This window comes from Oncorhynchus kisutch, linkage group LG28, assembly GCF_002021735.2.
Source record: "Oncorhynchus kisutch isolate 150728-3 linkage group LG28, Okis_V2, whole genome shotgun sequence".
Lineage (NCBI taxonomy): Eukaryota > Metazoa > Chordata > Actinopteri > Salmoniformes > Salmonidae > Oncorhynchus > Oncorhynchus kisutch.
In genome coordinates, this window is record NC_034201.2 from 40,349,077 (window position 1) to 40,371,641 (window position 22,565).

The 22,565-nt window shown below is 43.1% G+C and overlaps 1 protein-coding gene across 1 annotated transcript; it reads left to right on the forward strand.

Annotated features, from left to right (window-relative positions):
- Window positions 1-1,062: 1,062 nt before the first annotated feature.
- LOC109872522 (E3 ubiquitin-protein ligase RNF14-like) lies at window positions 1,063-19,966 on the forward strand. The gene is made up of 8 exons (XM_020463789.2): window positions 1,063-2,039; window positions 15,067-15,225; window positions 15,332-15,462; window positions 15,556-16,053; window positions 16,151-16,379; window positions 16,524-16,696; window positions 18,753-18,883; window positions 19,069-19,966. Exons 2-8 carry the CDS (start codon window positions 15,075-15,077, stop codon window positions 19,124-19,126), a joined length of 1,371 nt encoding a protein of 456 aa, XP_020319378.1. The 5' UTR covers window positions 1,063-2,039; window positions 15,067-15,074; the 3' UTR covers window positions 19,127-19,966.
- Window positions 19,967-22,565: the final 2,599 nt, after the last annotated feature.

Sequence of the window (22,565 nt, forward strand, 5' to 3'; positions counted from 1 at the left end):
TGTCTTGCATTAGGAGGAACCCAGGGCCAACCGCACCAGCATATGGTCTCACAAGCGGTCTGAGGATCTCATCTCGGTACCTAATGGCAGTCAGGCTACCTCTGGCGAGCACATGGAGGCCTGTACGGCCCCCCAAAGAAATGCCCCCCCCACACCATGACTGACCCACCGCCAAACCGGTCATGCTGGAGGATATTGCAGGCAGCAGAACCTTCTCCATGGCGTCTCCAGACTGTCACGTCTGTCACATGTGCTCAGTGTGAACCTGCTTTCATCTGAACCTGCTTTCATCAAATTTGCCAATCTTGGTGTTCTCTGGCAAATGCCAAACGTCCTGCACGGTGTTGGGCTGTAAGCACAACCCCCACCTGTGGACGTCGGGCCCTCATACCACCCTCATGGAGTATGTTTCTGACCGTTTGAGCAGACACATGCACATTTGTGGCCTGCTGGAGGTCATTTTGCAGGACTCTGGCAGTGCTCCTCCTGCTCCTCCTTGCACAAAGGCGGAGGTAGCGGTCCTGCTGCTGGGTTGTTGCCCTCCTACGGCCTCCTCCATGTCTCCTGCTGTACTGGCCTGTCTCCTGGTAGCGCCTCCATGCTCTGGACACTACGCTGACAGACACAGCAAACCTTCTTGCCACATCTCGCATTGATGTGCCATCCTGGATGAGCTGCACTACCTGAGCCACTTGTGTGGGTTGTAGACTCCGTCTCATGCTACCACTAGAGTGAAAGCACCACCAGCATTCAAAAGTGACCAAAACATCAGCCAGGAAGCATAGGAACTGAGAAGTGGTCTGTGGTCCCCACCTGCAGAACCACTCCTTTATTGGGGGTGTCTTGCTAATTGCCTATAATTTCCACCTGTTGTCTATTCCATTTGCACAACAGCATGTGAAATGTATTGTCAATCAGGGTTGCTTCCTAAGTGGACAGTTTGATTTCACAGAAGTGTGATTGACTTGGAGTTACATTGTGTTGTTTAAGTGTTCCCTTTATTTTTTTGAGCAGTGTATTTTAAAATGTTCACATTTATAGTGAAATCTGATGTTAAAAAAAATATTTTTCATGTTTTTAACAGATATTTTGATACATTTCATCCTAGCCACTTATGAGCATTTGTCTGTCACACAAATGCAACACTTTGAATGAATAACAGTCAGAGGCTGAGAAATTGGCGATTGAGCTAATGTGACATACCGGTATGACCTAAGATAGCCAACGATATGGGTGCCAGTTAGACTTTTAGCTCTAACTTTGGAAAGAAATGGGTGCCGGTGACAGACTTTTAGCTCTAACTTTGGAAAGAAATGGGCTATGAACTCAGTTCCAATTGCATCTGAAAGATGAGACTCGACTCGGTATAGAGACCTTGACTGGAAGCTAAATATATATTTACATCTTTGAGTTATTTTTTAGTTATAGTGGCTGCCACACCCATCTCTCTTTCTACATCTGTGCGAAATTTGGTGCTTTTATCACACAGTTTACTAGTGAGTCCACATTTTCAGTTTAGTGGCACCACTAATATACAAAATAGATCAATTTTAATTCCGCCATATTACTACAGAAATCATTGTAAATAATGGTTTTTTTTGTCAGTAACTAGTTGTTTGACAAAGGCCTTGAATTGCAGGATCAAAAAAAGGGTTTCGAAATTATGACGTTTGGCCACTTGGGGTCATAATTTACCCTTGGGTTAAGGCTGCACTCCACAACATGGTCACTCCGCACCGGCATCCTACGGGTCAGGCAGCCCGTGGCACCTTAATTGGGGAAGACGGCTCACAGTAATGGCACCTAACACATACATGGTGTCCATGTGTTTGATACCATTCACTCCACCCATTACCTGGCAGATCTAAGGACGCTCCATTATGTGTACCAACGAGTTTGTTTCCAGGTCGGAAATGTCCGATTTGTCTTGAACGCAGCATCATCTTCCAACGAGTTTCCAGTCGGGAGTTTCCGCATTGTCTAGAACGCAACAGAAGTATGTCATCATCCAAGAGTCTTTAGTGGGGCTGGAATATAAGGTAAATAACACATAGTTACATTACAACGATCTAAGAAAATGCTTGTAATCTACATCTTTTAACCAGTGACTGATTACTCATGACAGCTACTATAGCTAACAAATGAAGGTGTGTAGGCCAACATTTCTAGCCTAACAAACGGTAACTAGTGAGTTACCTACTAGTATGCTGTTAACATTAGTTAGCTAATTTAGCGACTATCAATACGACGATCAAGGCAGTTAGCTCTTGAGATCGTGTTAGGGACTAGGGTTGTTACTGAGCCACTCTAGAATATAGTTCTTTCTATTTGAAGCCGTGTCGGTTGCCAGCTTCCATACTTGTTAGTCAGTTAACGTTTCTAGCTAGATAACGTTAGATACGTTTTTACCCAAACTCAGTCCAGGGGTGGACGTTTTTGCTTTAGCACTACACATCGGATTCAAATAATCAAAGCTTGATGATTAGTTGTTCCTTTGAATCAGCTGTGTAGTAGGGCAAAAACCAAAACGTGCACCCCTTGGGTCCCTGGGACTGCTTTTAGGACACCCTGTGAGTTGATTCTCTTTAACAGGGAAGTCCGGAACCAATACACGCAGTCAGTCAGGAAAGCTAAGGCCAGCTTCTTCAGGCAGAAGTTTGCATCCTGTAGCTCCAACTCCAAAAAGTTCTGGGACACTGTGAAGTCCATGGAGAACAAGAGCACCTCCTCCCAGCTGCCCACTGCACTGAGGCTAGGTAACACGGTCACCACTGATAAATCCATGATTATCGAAAACTTCAATAAGCATTTCTCAACGGCTGGCCATGCCTTCCGCCTGGCTACTTCAACCTCGGCCAACAGCTCCGCCCCCCCCGCAGCTCCTCGCCCAAGCCTCTCCAGGTTCTCCTTTACCCAAATCCAGATAGCAGATGTTCTGAAAGAGCTGCAAAACCTGGACCCGTACAAATCAGCTGGGCTTGACAATATGGACCCTCTATTTCTGAAACTATCTGCCACCATTGTCGCAACCCCTATTACCAGCCTGTTCAACCTCTCTTTCATCTCGTCTGAGATCCCCAAGGATTGGAAAGCTGCCGCAGTCATCCCCCTCTTCAAAGGGGGAGACACCCTGGACCCAAACTGTTACAGACCTATATCCATCCTGCCCTGCCTATCTAAGGTCTTCGAAAGCCAAGTCAACAAACAGATCACTGACCATCTCGAATCCCACCGTACCTTCTCCGCTGTGCAATCTGGTTTCCGAGCCGGTCATGGGTGCACCTCAGCCACACTCAAGGTACTAAACGATATCATAACCGCCATCGATAAAAGACAGTACTGTGCAGCCGTCTTCATCGACCTTGCCAAGGCTTTCGACTCTGTCAATCACCATATTCTTATCGGCAGACTCAGTAGCCTCGGTTTTTCGGATGACTGCCTTGCCTGGTTCACCAATTACTTTGCAGACAGAGTTCAGTGTGTCAAATCGGAGGGCATGCTGTCCGGTCCTCTGGCAGTCTCTATGGGGGTGCCACAGGGTTCAATTCTCGGGCCGACTCTTTTCTCTGTGTATATCAATGATGTTGCTCTTGCTGCGGGCGATTCCCTGATCCACCTCTACGCAGACGACACCATTCTATATACTTTCGGCCCGTCTTTGGACACTGTGCTATCTAACCTCCAAACAAGCTTCAATGCCATACAACACTCCTTCCGTGGCCTCCAACTGCTCTTAAACGCTAGTAAAACCAAATGCATGCTTTTCAACCGGTCGCTGCCTGCACCTGCATGCCCGACTAGCATCACCACCCTGGATGGTTCCGACCTAGAATATGTGGACGTCTATAAGTACCTAGGTGTCTGGCTAGACTGCAAACTCTCCTTCCAGACTCATATCAAACATCTCCAATCGAAAATCAAATCAAGAGTCTGCTTACTATTCCGCAACAAAGCCTCCTTCACTCACGCTGCCAAGCTTACCCTAGTAAAACGGACTATCCTACCGATCCTCGACTTCGGCGATGTCCTCTACAAAATGGTTTCCAACACTCTACTCAGCAAACTGGATGCAGTCTATCACAGTGCCATCCGTTTTGTCACTAAAGCACCTTAAACCACCCACCACTGCGACTTGTATGCTCTAGTCGGCTGGCCCTCGCTACATATCGCCAGACCCACTGGCTCCAGGTCATCTACAAGTCTATGCTAGGTAAAGCTCCGCCTTATCTCAGCTCACTGGTCACGATGGCAACACCCATCCGTAGCACGCGCTCCAGCAGGTGTATCTCACTGATCATCCCTAAAGCCAACACCTCATTTGGCCGCCTTTCGTTCCAGTACTCTGCTGCCTGTGACTGGAACGAATTGCAAAAATCGCTGAAGTTGGAGACTTTTATCTCCCTCACCAACTTCAAACATCAGCTATCTGAGCAGCTAACCGATCGCTGCAGCTGTACATAGTCTATTGGTAAATAGCCCACCCTTTTCACCTACCTCATCCCCATACTGTTTTTATTTATTTACTTTTCTGCTCTTCTGCACACCAATATCTCTACCTGTACATGACCATCTGATCATTTATCACTCCAGTGTTAATCTGCAAAATTGTAATTATTTGCCTACCTCCTCATGCCTTTTGCACACATTGTATATAGACCCCCCCTTTGTTTTCTACTGTGTTATTGACTTGTTAATTGTTTACTCCATGTGTAACTCTTTGTTGTATGCTCACACTGCTATGCTTTATCTTGGCCAGGTCGCAGTTGCAAATGAGAACTTGTTCTCAACTAGCCTACCTGGTTAAATAAAGGTGAAATAAAAAAACAGGGGTGTCAAACTCATTCCATGGAGGGACTGGTTTTCAGCTGGTTTTTGTTTTCTATAAAGTTACACTGGCTTTGATAGTTAAGTTTAGACTTACAGCCCAATTCTGATTTTTATTTTCTCCCGCTATTTGGTATTTTGACACATTACATCAGATCTTTTTTGATGTGATTAGTAAACAGATAAATTCATGAAAAAATATATCCTAATTGTTCTGCCTAACTATCACCGAAGACATGGCCCCCCCCATGGAATGAGTTTGACACCCTTGTTAAAGAGAATCAACTAACACAGGGTTTCCCAAATGCGGTCCAGGGGACCCCAAGTGGTGCACGTTTAGTTTTTTTCCCTAACACTACACAGCTGATTCATAGAAACAACTAATCATCAAGCTTTGATTATTTGAATTGGCTGTGTAGTGCTAGGGGGAAAAAACAACACATGCACACCTTGGGGTCCCCAGGACCAAGTTTGGGGGAAAAGCTGATCTAATGTTATAATCTTAACAGACATGTTAACGTTACCTGACTAACTAGTATGGAAGCTACACAGTTTCAACTAGAACTATGCTCATAAGTAGCTCTGTAACAACCCTAGGCCCTAATACGATCTCAAGGGTTATGTTGTCGGAGTCGGTACCGCCTCCGGGTTTCTTCATGCGTCGCGCTGACAGAAATAAACATCTCTCTGGGAAGAAGAGCGGGGGTGTATGCTTCATGATTAACGACTCATGGTGTAACCATAACAACATATCAACTCCTTCTGTTCACCTGACCTAGAATTCCTTACAATCAAATGCCGACCATATTATCTCTCAAGAGAATTCTCGTTAGTTATCGTCACAGCTGTGTATAACCCCCCCCCCCCCCCCCCAAGAAGGCAAATATAACTTAACTAAATGACTATTGCCCCGTAGTACTCACTTGTCATCATGAAGTCCTTTGAGAGACTAGTCAAGGATCTTATCACCTCCACCTTACTGCCACCCTAGACCCACTGCCACCCTAGCCCCAATAGGTCCACAGATGCAATCGCCATCACACTGCACACTGCCCTATCCCATCTGGACAAGAGGAATGCTGAGCTGTATGTACAGCATTCTTACAAAAGTATTCAACCCCACAGTACCATCCAAGCTCATCATTAAGCTGGAGGCCCTGGGTCTCAACCTCACCCTGTGCATTTGGGTCCTGGACTTTCTGATGGGCTGCCCCCAGGTGGTGAAGATGGGAAACATCTCCACTTTGCTGACCCTCAACACTGGGGCCCCACAAGGGTGCATGCTCAGCCCCCTCTTGTACTCTCTGTTCACACATGACTACATGGCCATGCACGCCTTCAACTCAATCATCAAGTTTGCAGACGACACAACAGTAGTGGGCTTGATTACCAACAACGACGAGACAGCCTAAAGGGAGGCGGTGAGGGCACTCTGAGTGTGGTGTCAGGAAAACAACCTCTCACCCAATGTCAACAAAACCGATGATTGTGGACTTCAGGAAACAGCAGAGGGAGCAGCCCCTTTTTAAATTCCTCGGCGTACACCATGGATAATCCCAAATGGTTCACTCACACAGACAGCGAGGAGAAGAAATTTGGCTTGTCACCTAAAACCTTGACAAACTCTTACAGATGCACAATTGAGAGCATCCTACCGGGCTCTATTGCTGCCTACAGACTCACTTGTCACGTTAAACAATGCCACTTTAATAATGTTTACTTATTTTACATATGAGATGATAGTGTATATACACTGTATCTTATACCATCTATTGCATCTTGCCTATGCCGCTCGGCCATCGCTTATCCATATATTTATATGTACATATTCGTATTCCATCCCTTTAGATTTGGGTGTATTAGGTAGTTGTTGGGGAATTGTTAGATATTTACTGCACTGTCGGAGCTAGAAGCACAAGCATTTCGCTACACTCGCATTAACATCTGCTAACCATGTGTATGTGACCAATAAAATTTGATATAACTTTAGCTGGCTAAGTGCCTTGAAATACATTGTTCTGATTTGCTGTTAGTATAATGTAAAATTCACAAAGGTGGCATAAACAAAATGCAATGTTTAGATGTTCTATTGCTTTAAATCTCAAATCGGCAAATCCCTTCTATGGCCAGTGGTGGTTTTGAGGAACAAATAGGCCACTTGATAGGCATTATTTTTGGATCACCCCCTCAGCTCAGTACATAAAACCAACAGGTGTGTGCAGAGGGTGAGCCCTCATCCCCACTAGCTGGGTTTCTTTTTTTTTCTCTGTTCCAACCACCATGACCTACAGACACAGCTTCACCAGTGCTCTTCTGGATACACTGGTTAACCCTTAAAGCACCAACATATGTTTTTGCTGATTGCAAAGAGACTTTCTTTCTTTACCTTTTGTAACAATTAATTGGTTTAAAGTCCCCAAAATTAGTATGTAAACGCAGCCTCTGACTGACAACCAGTTTCAGAAAAATGTCAATTAATGTGGGGCTGCAGCCTGATGTCCGAGTCATCCACAGGAGGTTGGTGGCACCATAATTGGGGAGGATGGGCTCGTGGTAATGGCTGGAGCGCTGTTGGTGGAATGGTATCAAACCCATTTGCTCCAATCCAACCGTTATTATGAGCCGTCCTCCCCTCAGCAGCCTCCACTGCCATCCATCCCACTGGGAAGGAGAGAGAGGAGATCCATCAAGAGTTCATTTTTATTTGACTATTAATCAATCAATAATTTGTTAGTAATAGAGTTAATTGGTTCCTCTCTAGCCTCACCTCTGCGCGCCACTCGCTCTCCTGACTTAAATTTGATGGCCAATGTTAGCTAGCTAGCTTGCTAGATACAGGGCTCGAGACTAACTTTTTTTTTTGTCACCGTCCCAAAGTGCAATTTTAATCCGTCCCAAACTGAAGATGAACCATCCCAAATTAAAAAAGATGTTTTGATATGCTAACATGGGTCCACTCTTAGGACCGAGGTCTTTCATAGTGATTTAAAAGGCAAATAAGAGTAGCATACTACTGACAGATAAATGGTGCTGTCAACTGAGTCAGAAATTCACATTTTAAATTATTGTTTCTAAAAAATCCAACATTGGAATAATATTTTTATACATTTTGCATAATTATATAAATAATTAGGCTACATGTAAAATTATAGCCAAAGATATTTCAGGAATAATGCCAGAGAAGCCTGTGTTTGGAGGAAATATTGGCAAGGGTGTTATGCCCGAGATGAAGTTGAGGGCAGGGAATATCCTCAACACCGGCTTTGAGGGCATTGTCAATTTTATACAATGGCTTACCAACATATTCAAGTGATGACTGACAAATTTTCATACTATTTCATCCTTCCACAAGATCTAGTCCCGTCACAAATCTAGGGTTTCTAGAGACACGACCCAGTCGTTCATTCTAAATATTCCATTGCCATACTGGCTGGCAATGTTCTTATCCCATGCTTGCTAGCTAGCCAACTACGGCTAACTTAGTCATGTCAAAAAGTACAGCCAGAATAACAGCAAAGTATCTGCATTTGTTTAAGCTGTTTTCTAGTGACATTTATTTGGATGCATCCATAACAATGAGTTAATGAGGCGCGATTTCACCTGGAATAGAAAATGCTCACTCGTCAGGACACTGTTGTTCAGGGGAGCTAGCCAACTAACACAGCTACAGTAACACAATCATTTCAAACTGAAGATGGAAAGACGGCAAACAAGCTGCGTTTCATTGTACCTTTTTTAAAATTGACTTAAATTTTTTATATATCCATAAAAATGATGCCAGCTGGTTCATGATTTCGACTGGCTGAGAAACACTGTCTCTTCCCGACTCCCGACACGTTCGTTACTATGGGACAGCAGAAGATTGAATATTTTAACAAATTCAATGTTGCAAATGTCAGAGAAACTTATTTACACAAGTCTTCGCTGTTGAAAACAAAATGTTAGCCTAAAAGAAATGTGAGATGTCTAGATGCTTTTTATAATGGAGATCAAGTTAATAAGTTGCCTGGCTGGGCTGATAGTGGATTGCGCAGTCAGATGGTGCAGAGTTAATAGGCATTTTTTTAACATCATAGATTTAGATGGTGGCAACTTGTGGAATAGACACCGGCTGGAATGCGGTTTTAACCAATCAGGATTAAACGCACCTGTTGTATAAATGCATATTGATTACAGTCTCATGTTCACACCAATGCTAACTGACATGAGGGAGGTGCTTAGCCGAACTATAACAAGACTTTTAATTACATAAATATTGGCTAAAGGCCAGTCATGTTTGTCATGTCTGTGATTGAGTCTTTGAATGAAGAGATTGAGATAATTACAGACTCGGTCAGGGAGAGGTTGAAAATGTCAGTGAAGACACTTGCCAGTTTCTCCGCACATGCTTTGAGTACACGTCCTGTAAATCCTTCTGGCCCAGCGGCTTTGTCAATGTTTTTGTTCACGTCGGCTACCGATAGCGTTCATGTTACCTAATGAAAATGCTGTACAATATGATCTTGTTGCCATCTGATGCACATTCAGATAAAACAGCACTCTAGAGCTCTCCCTGTCCTCTGCTGTGCCTTGATTGCATTGTTTATGTTATCTGGAAATGTGCATGTACACCCTGGCCCATCTACTGTTGTTAGCCCCAATTCTGACTTGTGCTCTGATATCCGCTTCACTGATTTCTGCTTTTGTAAAAGCCTGGGTCTTCTGCACGTTAACACTAGAAGCTTATTACCTAAAATAGATCAATTGAAAGTGTGGGTTCACAGCTCCAATCCAGATGTGTTGGTCATTACTGAGACGTGGTTAACACAGGGGCCCTTCAGGGGTGGGTACTTAGTCCCCTCCTGTACTCCCTGTTCAGCCACGACTGCATGGCCAATCACGACGACTCATTAAGTTTGCTGACGACACAATAGTGGTAGGCCTGATCACTGACAATGATGAGACGGTCTATAGGGAGGAGGTCAGAGACCTGGCCGTGTGGTGCCAGGAAAACAACTTCTCCCTCAATGTGAGCAAGACTAAGGAGTTGATCGTGAACTACAGGAAAAGGCTTTCCGAACAGGCCCCCATTAACATCGACTGGGCCGTAGTGGAGCGGGTCGAGAGCTTCAAGTTCCTTGGTGTCCACATCACCAACAAACTATCATGATCCAAACATACCAAGACCGGGTCCCCAGATCCTCAAAAAGTTCTACAGCTGCACCGAGAGCATCCTTACCAGTTGCATCATTTCCTGGTATTTCCTGCTTGGCATTTGAACATAAGGCGCTACATTGGGTAGTGCGAATGGCCCAGTACATCACTGGGGCCAAGCTTCCCACCATAATAGGTGGTGTCAGACTCCAGTCACCCAAGTCAGACTGTTTTCTCTGCTACCGCATGGCAATCGGTACCGGCGCACCAAGTAAAGGGCCAAGAGCCTCCTCAACAGCTTCTACCCCCAATCCATAAGAATGCTGAACAATTAATAAAATCGCCACCGGGCAATTTACGTTGAACCCCCCCCCCCCCCCCCCCCCCCCTGCCTTTTGTACACTGCTGCTGCTCGCTGTTTATTATCTTCACCCCCACCTACATGTACAAATGACCTCAACTAACCTGTACCCACGCACACAGGCTCAGTACTGGTGCCCCCTGTATATAACCTCATAATTGTTAGTTATTTTTTAAATTATTACTTGGTAAATATTTTCTTAACCAACAGTGCAGTTCAAGAAGAGTTAATAGCTTTGTAAGTAAGCATTTCACGGTAAAGTCTACACTTGTTGTATTCGGCACATGTGACAAAGTTTGATTTGAATAAAAAAAGCTGACGAGAGGTGGTTAGAATAGGATGGGAGGCCAAAAGTATGTATCCAATTGAGTCAGTCTCAAGTGTGGGAACAAACAGTCTGTCCCACGGTTGGGTAAGAAAGTGTGTAGTCAACAACGTATGCAGGAGTCATGAGGCAAAATGCACAAGAAAAAATTTTGAATATATAACTACTTAGAGCTAACCGTTGTAAGTTCAGAGTCACTCGCCCCAACAGTGCGCGTGTGCTGGAGGCAAGCGAAAGCTCGGAAGAGAGGGGGGAGTGTGGTGGGGGTACCTGTACCAGACAGGGGGAGACGGGCCAGTGCAGACGGTGAACAGATCACCAGGTGGCATCCAAGCAGCAGGCAACGGGAGAAGCTTTTATTTCTGGAGGCAGAAATGTAGAAAATGCCAGTAAATGGTCTTTGAACAGCAGGAGGGGGCTTCAGAGGATGCTTCAAAGACTCCTGCCACTTGTTGGGCCCAAAGGCCTCGACACCTTTTAATTCACACCTTAGTGATGATTGAATTTGTCCTCTGAGCCTTAACTCCGCATTCAGTCCCCGTAAAGTAAAATATTATTGTCATGTACTTACTTTTTTTTCTTTTTTTTTTTTCTGGGCTTTCAAAATACCATCAAACAACACTATTTACTCAGTTCCAGGTTGGTTGGTGTCCTCAGGTCTCTGTTGTTTGTTTGCTAGAGCACCCCCTGTATAGCTTGGAAAAAGGAAACCTTGGCAGCAGTAATCTCTGGTTAATTTTGGTCAAAATTAGGTTGTAGGTTTTGATCTGGAGCGAAGGCCATGCTGTGGAGGGTAGCATCCTGGATATGTACCTGCTGAAAAATCCATGTTTATCAACCTCCAAATCTATCCTTTTGTAAAAAAATATGTTGAAAAATGTGAGCTCACATGCAGCTGTCTGTCTCGCTCTCGCTCGCTCTCTCTCTCTGGGGGGTGTTTTTGTAGGCGATAGTTCAGCACAATTCGTAATATCGTTCCAGAACATTCCCACAATCTGAACCGTCCCAGACATATTTTGTTTATCCATGGACGACGGGACACCCATTAATTTTGAGCCCTAACTATATACCCAGAGAGAAAGCACACTGTTTGATCCTCTTTCTGAAATTATTTGATTGTTTCTCAGTTTCTCTCCCTTATTGTGTTGGCTCTAATAATGATTGGTAGGACTGAGGGGCAGTGAGGATGCAAAGAAAGAGGCAAACAAAAATTTGAGCAAGAAGTAAGCTATCAAATCAAGCTTTATTTATAGAGAACATGTCATACATGAAATGCAAATCACAGGAAAAAACAAATAAAAAATCCTATGAAAATAATAAAAGCTGAAATATTTACTTTCAACTCGCTTGAATTTGCATTTCAGCTTTGGTCCAACAGAATCTGTCATATGGACACCAACACATTGAGACATTATTTTAGTGTAATAAAGGATAAGTACACTTTTCTAACGATGCCCTTTTTATGTCTCAACTACTCAAATTGTGTGCAGAGCAGACACTACTAAAACAAGTATTAATGAACATTGATTCTGGAAAAATGAATTCTCAGTTTGTCACTCGCAGCATTGGGGTACCACGTACTGCTAGCAGTATTTTAGCCAAAGATTGTTATACTAGCTGTCTAGTCAAGTTGGCTAAACTTGAAATCTAAAGATTAGCTGGCTAATCACTATCACGTGGGCTTGAGAAATAGTTGATGAGACCTGTGTTCAATCTCTATAGCCTAATGCCTGCTACAAGAAGTTTGTCACTATTAGTGAATGTGCATTATGCATGGTTCTAGTTACATTTGTAACAAAAAAGGACATTTTCAGAGACCGACTTGAAAGCCAGATTAGTGACTATTGCAAAAACAAAAAAAGCAGGAGAAATGATTGATTAAATAATTATTGGGCCTTATGGTTGTGGAAGGCTTATATTTAGCCTAGGTATAACTTCACAAGCCCTACATAATAGTAAAACGTATTTAAAGAAAGGTGTGGTGTGTGTGTTATATATATACAGTGCCTTGCGAAAGTATTCGGCCCCCTTGAACTTTGCGACCTTTTACCACATTTCAGGCTTCAAACATAAAGATATAAAACTGTATTTTTCGTGAAGAATCAACAACAAGTGGGACACAATCATGAAGTGGAATGACATTTATTGGATATTAACTTTTTTAACAGATCAAAAACTGAAAAATTGGGCGTGCAAAATTATTCATATTGTATTTATCATCATTAGTCATTTATATATTAGTGAATCGGCCATAAGTTCGATTTTTTTTTTTGCCCATATTGCCCAGCCCTAGTTGAAACTGCTTGTCAGACAGGAAGATGTGATCTCTCAACTTTGTTGGCGTGAGAGGCAGGGGGAGGGGCTTGGTGCGTGTAAACCAAAAACGAAGAGGTGCTGCGAGAGGTTTCACTCTTCCTAAAATAAGGCCAATGCATTTCTATGGGCTTTTTTTGGACCTAAGCTTATATTGCCTGACTTCCCGCATTTGGGACAACGACTCCCATTGTTAGGGTGGAGATATGAATCTCGTCATTATATACAGATCTCTGGTGTAAATGGCAAGGTGCCCAGAGGAGCAAAGGAGTTTAGACATGAGAACAAGCAGATTTAAAAATAATAAAACCTTGATTCTTCCAAAACAGGCATTTTGGAATTTTGCGCAAAAAAATACATTTGAATTTATTCAATATATCACCCAGCCCTAATTTATCAGGCCATCAATGGTAGAGAAGAGCACTCTCTAATTAGTCTGAATAATAGTGATGAAGTTAGAAAAATGTGCACGTCTGACATTTCTAATTGCCTTGTTATATTTGCCTAGTTGCTCTATCAGAATATCATAATGGACTTGACAACTATGACTTTCTCCACTTCTGCTCTGTCTTTGTGTAATTTCTCTTAATTTATTAGTTTCCTCACTCATCCAAGGCGCTCTCCGATTGGAAGTGGCCTTTTTCAACCATACTGGAGTTATGGCATCAATGGTTGCCCTTAATTTACTATTAAAGTTATCAACTAAATCATCACGAGAGGCAGGCATAATAGGTGATTCTGTAGCAACTTCAGAGATAAGATAGTGTTTCTTAATAATGCGTTCAGTATTACCCTGTGTTATGGGCAACAAGGTAGTAAAAAAAGACACTATGGTGATCAGATAAAGCAACATCAACAATAGAGGATATATCAATAGAAAGCCCCTTGGTAATAACCAGGTCCAATAGAAAGCCCCTTGGTAATAACCAGGTCCAATAGAAAGCCCCTTGGTAATAACCAGGTCCAATAGAAAGCCCCTTGGTAATAACCAGGTCCAATAGAAAACCCCTTGGTAATAACCAGGTCCAATAGAAAGCCCCTTGTTAATAACCAGGTCCAATAGAAAACCCCTTGGTAATAACCAGGTCCAATAGAAAGCCCCTTGGTAATAACCAGGTCCAATAGAAAACCCCTTGGTAATAACCAGGTCCAATAGAAAGCCCCTTGGTAATAACCAGGTCCAATAGAAAGCCCCTTGGTAATAACCAGGTCCAATAGAAAACCCCTTGGTAATAACCAGGTCCAATAGAAAGCCCCTTGGTAATAACCAGGTCCAATAGAAAGCCCCTTGGTAATAACCAGGTCCAGTAGAAAACCCCTTGGTAATAACCAGGTCCAATAGAAAGCCCCTTGGTAATAACCAGGTCCAATAGAAAGCCCCTTGGTAATAACCAGGTCCAATAGAAAGCCCCTTGGTAATAACCAGGTCCAATAGAAAGCCCCTTGGTAATAACCAGGTCCAATAGAAAACCCCTTGGTAATAACCAGGTCCAATAGAAAGCCCCTTGGTAATAACCAGGTCCAATAGAAAACCCCTTGGTAATAACCAGGTCCAATAGAAAGCCCCTTGGTAATAACCAGGTCCAATAGAAAACCCCTTGGTAATAACCAGGTCCAATAGAAAGCCCCTTGGTAATAACCAGGTCCAATAGAAAGCCCCTTGGTAATAACCAGGTCCAGAGTACGGCCGCTGTTCTGGGTGGGCCCAGTAACATGTTGGATAAAGTCCATAGAGCTCAAAAGATGTACCAATTCAGTGGTCTTTGAGTCAGTCTCTTAGTCAACGTGAATATTAAAGTTGCTGGCGTATCTGCCCTCTCATTGGCTAAAATGGTCTCACCTAATCTTGCCTCCTGACTGCTTTCCATTTTTGAAGACATTTCTTTTCATTGCTAGAGTGGCCACTACAGTATCAGGTGTATATATAACGGGTCATCGGTGGTTGACTGAAGACATCACAGCACAGATTGATAGGTAAACTTCCTGCTTTGCTCCTATAGGTACACTCGTAATGGCCACCAGTCCACCCATCATACCATCATTGACATGAATGGCGACGTTCTATTCATTCTTCTTTCTATGGTTTAGTTTTACTGTTGTTGCCTCACAGGAATGTGAATGTCGGAGGACCAGGCAGCGCAGAAGGATGAGCTGCTTGCTCTAGCGAGTATTTACGACGAGGAGGAGTTTCACGGAGCTGAATCGGCACAAGGCGGAGAAATACAACTATGCCTTGAACTTCCTCCTAATTTCAAGTTGATAGTCAAAGGTAAGGCTGTGTTTCCTTTCCTCTACATTAATACTACTTGTTCCTTTTTTTAAATATTTTTTTAAATCAACATTAACCTGAAATTGAATGTGTTTCTTTCTGTCAGGAGACAAGCACACAGAATATGACGTATCTTTCCTACCTCCCCTGGTGCTTAACTTTGAACTTCCTGCCAATTACCCTTCCTCCTCATCTCCGCTCTATACACTCAGTTCCAAATGGCTGTCAAGGGACCAGGTGAGGCAGACGCACCATTGTAAGAAATCAAATTACATCTTTCAACAACATTCCCCTTGTCTTCCTGACAAACCCTTTTTTTCTACCCCTCAGATGACTTCTCTCTGCAAGCGTCTGGATGAGCTGTGGGGTGAGAACCAGGGCTGTGTTGTCCTCTACACATGGATCCAGTTCCTCAAGGAGGAGGCGTTTGCCTTCCTGGATGTCAAGTCTCCACTAGAGGTTGTTAAGGCAGGCAAGGCTGCTGTGAAGCGGGCGGGGACTATAATCGGGGAGGAAGGCAAACTGGAGTCTCTGCTGGAGCTGGACCCCCGTGCTGTGCTGTTGGTGGACCCCCGTACTGATATCCTACCTCAGCTACTGGACTTTGACGAAGCTCAAAGGCAGAAGGTGTTTGACGGCAAGGTGTTCTGCTGTAGCATCTGCTTCATGGAGAAGCTGGGCTCGAGCTGCCTGTGCTTCAAGGAATGCCAGCACGTGTACTGCAAGGCCTGCATGACAGAGTACTTCGGGATTCAGATCCGCGACGGCAACGTTCAGTGTCTTAACTGCCCCGAGCCCAAGTGCACCTCCTTGGCTATGCCCTCACAGGTAACTTTTGACTCCACTCTTAAATGAGCTCTTATGACAATAATGAGCTCTTATGGTCCTCTTATGAGTACTCACTAATACACTGCCCCTTGTACAGGTCAAGCTCCTTGTCGGGGAGGAGTTGTTTACTCGTTATGACCGTCTCCTGCTTCAGTCCAGCCTGGACCTGATGGCTGATGTGGTGTACTGCCCTCGCCAGTCATGCTGTCAGGCTGTGATGGTGGAGCAAGACACCACCATGGGCATCTGCCCTGCCTGTCAGTACGCCTTCTGCACCCTCTGCAAACGTGGATACCACGGCCTGTCCCACTGCAAGGTCACAGCAGGTAAAGGAAATAATTGTACATTGTATTACATAGTCTATATTATATTACCTGACATGTTAATGAGTTATATGCTGTGCACAATCTAAATGGAGGTTAGAATAATGGTTTTGGTATTAAGAGGGGCCTCTCTCTCCTGCCATGTAGATGAGCTGCGAGGCCTAAGGGATGAGTATATCTCTGCCAGTGCCGAGGGGAAGAAGTTCATGGAGCAGCGTTTTGGGAAGCGGGTTATCCAGCGTGCCGTGGAGGAGTCCTTCAGCAGGGACTGGCTCTATGAGAACTGTAAAGGCTGCCCGCGCTGTGGCACTAACATACAGGTATGTTGCACTCTGCACAAGAAGACTGTGTTATTTAGTTTGGAAATGTTTTGCTGCTCCTACATGAGGTTGCAAGTAGCCTAGCGGTTAGAGCGTTTAGCCAGTAACCAAAATGTTACTAGTTCGAATCCCCAGTAAAACACATTTTTTTATTTGCTATTGAGCAAGGCACTTAACCCCAATTTCTCCCGGGTCGCCATCATTAATGGCTGACCCCATGACCCCTATCGGAGTGTCTCCAGGGGAGTTTGATATGCAAAAAACACATTTCCGTTTCACACCACACACTGTACAGGTTACACACTTGTACATGTGTGAAACAGGACAGATATTGAACACCCTCTCTTTGACCTGATCCCAAGGATTAAAGTTCCGTCATATGGATTCTGAAGAGGTCGTTTTTGAGATCATTGTAGATGTCCAATAACAATCTCTGCACTGGTGGAGGTGACACAGCCTAATACAGACTTCTATGAAATATATTCCCAGATAAATGTATTCTGAAATATTTTATTTTCTCTGTCATGCTGTGTGCACTGAACTGACATGCATGATTGTTGATGACACTGATGATCAGATGAAAGGAATGAAAGTCTGTAATACACATCACCACATCGCTCATCTCAGACTGTAGCTGCTGGCTCATTCATTACAGGTGCACATACAGTTCATTCAAAAACCTATACTTTATCACTCAGAATGGAACTTTCCAGTGCTTCTATTTTTGCCATATAATGTTAAAACAAAATCAGACAACCCCATAGTATAATAGTTTACCTATTTACCTAGTCGGCTTGTTGTCTTTTTATGCGAGATACATACGCCTCGAGAGGAATATTTATTCTGACAAGCAGTCAATGTACTACAATTCTTAATGCAATCGCGGGAAAACCCTTTTGAAAGCAGTTTTAGTCGTAAAGAAAAAAGACGGAGTTTCCGGCAGCGTGGTTTGGGAGTTTCCAGCAGCTGGTTTGGGAGTTTCCGGCAGCGTGGTTTGGGAGTTTCCGGCAGCGTGGTTTGGGAGTTTCCGGCAGCGTGGTTTGGGAGTTTCCGGCATATAACACAGAATCCTCATAACAGTCAGTGTCTAGATTTTAGTTTCCATTTAACCCTTCTGAACAGTAGTAGGCTACAGTTCCCTTGACGTGGCATAGTCCTGTTTGAAGTCCCTATCTTTGAATGTCAAATTTGTATAGCGCTTCACAACCATCACGTACTGTAACCTCACTGCTATCATCCTCTTTTACAACTTCACCAAATCTTTCCCAAACATTCCTTTTTTTGCCCTCTTTATTGTCAACTCTGACATTGTCCTTTTTGCCTCTGTGGATCGACATTAACTTTTTCTGCGCGTCTCCAAAAGTGTAGGCTATTTTGCGCGTGTACAGTTAGGCCCTAAAGTTTAGGCTTACGCACTATTGCCAGACAGCTGAAAATGATGTAAGAAAAAAATCTATGTAGCATATAAATTGAACAAGAATTATAGATTTATGGATTTCTTTTTTTTTAAGGCATTATTTTCTCTTTATTAAACTCGCATGCCACCCACCCACCCTTCATCCACACAATATTTCATGGCCCTAAACCCATCTGCCCCGTGGATATAACCATAATTTGGGCTACAGGTATTCCTTCTTATTGCTAATAGCACATTTGATAATATAGAATATGAATAAGCCATATACATGGTCCAATATGGTAAAATAATTGTTATTGGGCCAATTTCTGGAAGGGAATTCATATTTTAGCATTTTATTTGAATTAATTTTGGAGTAGAATGTCACCAGAACTGAGCTTCTCAGTCCTTCTACATAAACATTTATCCCAAGGAGGACCATGGACCCCTAGAGCAAGGGGACTCGAATCAGTACAAAATGCTCTTCTTTCCTTAACTATGATGGTTGTGACTTTCTAACATGAAGGGGAGGTTAACTTGGACCCAGACAATCGATCTGACAAGTTTCAGTCATGGGATTTTTTTGGGGGTTGTTTTAACCCCCATGATTCTATCTATAGGTTAATTTGATTGATCATCTTCTCTGGTTTCTCTGTGTAGAAGGTAGATGGCTGCAATAAGATGACTTGCACCTCGTGTAAGCAGTACTTCTGCTGGCTGTGTCTGGGCCAGCTCACACTTGTCAACCCCTACAGCCACTTCAATAACCCCTCCTCGCCTTGCTACAACCAGTGAGTAGCTTTGTTATTGTCCTCTTTCCTTTTTTGGAAGGCTTCATTGACGTTTGGCTTTGTGTGGCCATTTAGATGTACGATAAATCAGGATTATGCTCATAGAATGTTTATCTAACCTTTTTATTGACTTCATAATTAGTAAAAATGACATTTTACTTATGTGTTTCTTTGGTGTTTTCTAGGCTGTTCCAGGGTGTGGATATTAATGAAGATGATGCCTTGAGTGATGAAGAGGACTGATGTGTGCAATACCTCAGTGTGCTTCGTTTGTTTGCAATTTATCTCACCCTCACGACACAAACTGCATATGGATTTAGCCAACGCCACCATTTCTCACCATCAGTGATCAGGCATTTACTATGCCAAAATATATCAGTCATTTCTGATGGTTAACTGGCTAGCAGAGAGCGATTCCCAGGTTATACAGGCACATTACCTTACTCCATACAGAAGTCAAATACTCAGGGCCAGTATTTTTCTGAAAGCATGCTCGTGAAGACGGCGTTCTAATGTGATGGGTTACAGTTCTAATGCTGAGTTTAGATGATTTGAACAGATAATGTTGCCATGTTTTATCAATCTCAATTTAAAAAGAAAATTCTGGGATCTTGGGTGAAATCTTAATATCAAGAACGGAGAACAACATTTTTGGAAGTTTTTACTATTTATTTTGATCATGAGTTAAAATCTATGTGGAAGAATATGTGTACACCTGGATACCATCCAAACCATGAGCTAACAACTTGATGTGAAAAAGGTAAATATAGCGTTGCCAAATGTGACATTCAGCCAATGGCTAATATTTAATGTTATGTTGCTGGAATAGGATTTTTAGACACACTTTTTAAAAATGTTTTTGTTCCTTTTTCACTAAAGGTACACTCATACTGATTAGTTAAATATTTTTTCAGTACAAAATAGATTAGTCCTTAACCACATTTCCTAGTTACTACCTCACATGATCATTTTCATCCAAAAAGTGGTTGTCTTGTGTTTTAATAACCATATACAAACGACTGTTTTGATTTTATGGGGGTTATAGGACATTTGGCCTGTTTCTCAATACATGTTTTATGGCGATTGGACTCCTTGTTTGTTTTGTCACACTGTATTAACAGTGAACGTGTGATTACAGCAAATCAACTTCCTGTCCATGGCCCGGTTAACGAAGTGTTTTAAGGCTACATTAATCGTTAGAACCTTTGTAGGAACATCCTTATATCTTCGAGCCATTGTTATTAATGTTGTACTTGAAAATACATGTAATCTCACACCTGCCAACCCGGACAGGAAGATCTTATCAGTGACTCAACCCACTCAAGTGATGCACCCCTCCTAGGGACAGAATGGAAGAGCACCAGTAAGACAGTGACTCAGCCCCCGTAATAGGGTTAGAAGCAGAGAATCCCAGTGGAGAGAGGGGAGCCGGCCAGGCAGAGACACCAAGGGTGATTCGTAGCTCCAGTGCCTTTCCGTTCACCTTCACACCCCTGGGCCAGACTACACTCAATCGTAGGACCTACTGAAGAGATGAGTTTTCAATAAAGACTTAAAGGCTGAGACCGAGTCTGCGTCTCTCACATGGGTAGGCAGACCATTCCATTAAAATGGAGCTCTATATGAGAAAGCCCTGCCTACAGCTGTTTGCTTAGAAATTCTAGGGACAATAAGGAGGCCTGCGTCTTGTGACCGTAGCGTACGTGTAGGTATGTACGGCAGGACCAAATCGTAAAGATAGGTAGGAGCAAGCCCATGTAATGCTTTGTAGGTTAGCAGTAAAACCTTGAAATCAGCCCTTGCCTTAACAGGAAGCCAGTGTAGGGAGGCTAGCATTGGAGTATTATGATCAAATTGTTTGGTTCTAGTCAGGATTCTGCATCATTTATTGGACAGAAAGTGTCTGATTTTTGAAATGTTACCAAGATGGAAAAAAGCTGTCCTTGAAATACTCTTGATATGTTCGTCAAAAGAGAGATCAGGGTCCAGAGTAACGCCGAGGTCCTATACAGTTTTATTTGAGATGGCTGTATAACCATCAAAATAAATTTTCAGATCCAACAGAAGATCTCTTTTGTGTCTTGGGACCTAGAACAAGCATCTCTGTTTTGTCCGAGTTTAAAAGGAGAACATTTGCCGCCATCCACTTCCTTGTGTCTGAAACACAGTCTTCCAGGGAGGTCAATTTTGGGGCTTCACTATGTTTCATCGAAATGTACAGCTGTGTATTGTCCGCATAGCAGTGAAAGTTAACATGTTTCCGAATGACATCACCAAGAGGTAAAATATATAGTGAAAACAATAGTGGTCCTAAAATGGAACCTAGAGTAGCACACGGTTGATTTGTCAGAAGACAAACCATCCACAAACTGATACCTTTCCGACAGATAAGATCTAAACCAGGCCAGAACTTGTCCGTGTAGACCAATTTCGGTTTCCAATCTCTTCAAAAGAATGTGGTAATCAATGGTATCAAAAGCCGCACTAAGGTCTAGGAGCACAAGGACAGATGCAGAGCCTTGGTCTGACGCCATTAAAAGGTAATTTACCACCTTCACGAGTGCAGTCTCAGTGCTATGATGGGGTATGAAACCAGACTGAACTGTTTTGTATACATTGTTTGTCTTCAGCAAGGCAGTGAATTGCTGCGTAACAGCTTTTTCCAAAAATGTTGAGATGAAAGTGAGATTCGATTTTGGCCGATTTTAGTTTATTATGATTATTTTTCCTGGGTCAAGGTTTGGCTATTTCAAGTGAGGCTTTATTACTGCCACTTTTAGTGAGTTTGGTACACAACATAGGAGGGCCAAGCACAGGAAGCAGCTCTTTCAGTAGTTTAGTTTGAATAGGGTCCAGTATGCAGCTTGAAGGTTTAGAGGCCAAGACTATTTTCATCAATGTGTTAAGAGATATTGTATTAAAAAACGTGTGTCTCCCTTGATCCTAGGTCCTGGCAGTGTTGTGTAGATTTAAAGAGGAGTCCGTAATTTGCTTTCTAATGCTCATGATCTTTTCGTCAAAGAAGTTCATTAATTTATCACTGCTGAAGTGAAAGCCATTCTCTCTTGGGAATGCTGCTTTTTAGTAAGCTTTGCGACAGTATAAAAATTCATTTTGGATTGTTCTTATTCTCCTCAATAGGAAAAATAGGATGATGGAGCAGCAGTGAGGACTCTTCAATACTGCACGGTACTGTCTTTCCAAGCTAGTCGGAAGACTTCCAGTTTGGTGTAGGGCCACTTCTGTTCCGGTTCTCTGGATGCTTGCTTCAGGGCTCTGGTATTTTCTGTATACCAGGGAGCTAGTTTCTTATTACAAATGTTGTTTTGCTTTCAGGGGAACGACTGCATCTAGGGTATTATGCAAGGTTAAATTGAGTTCCTCAGTTAGGTGGTTAACTGATTTTTGTACTCCGACGTCCTTGGATAGGTGGAGGGAGTCTGGAAGGGCATCTAGGAATCTTTGGGTTGTCCGAGAATTTATAGCACAGCTTTTGATGATCCGTGGTTGGGGTCTGAGCAGATTATTTGTTCCGATAGCAAATGTAATAAAATGGTGGTCCGATAGTCCAGGATTATGAGGAAAAACATTAAGATCCACATTTATTCCACGGGACAAAACTAGGTCCAGAGTATGACTGGCAGTGAGTAGGAGACGTTGGGCAAAACCCACTGAGTTGATG

What these genes read in the sequence shown, in the direction of transcription:
- LOC109872522 (XM_020463789.2), top strand. Translation starts at nt 15,075, where the DNA reads ATGTCGGAGGACCAGGCAGCGCAGAAGGATGAGCTGCTTGCTCTAGCG. An exon ending in CCACTGCAAGGTCACAGCAG is followed by an intron (nt 16,380 to 16,523) that starts GTAAAGGAAATA and finishes CCTGCCATGTAG; the next exon opens with ATGAGCTGCGAGGCCTAAGG. An exon ending in GCTGTGGCACTAACATACAG is followed by an intron (nt 16,697 to 18,752) that starts GTATGTTGCACT and finishes TTCTCTGTGTAG; the next exon opens with AAGGTAGATGGCTGCAATAA.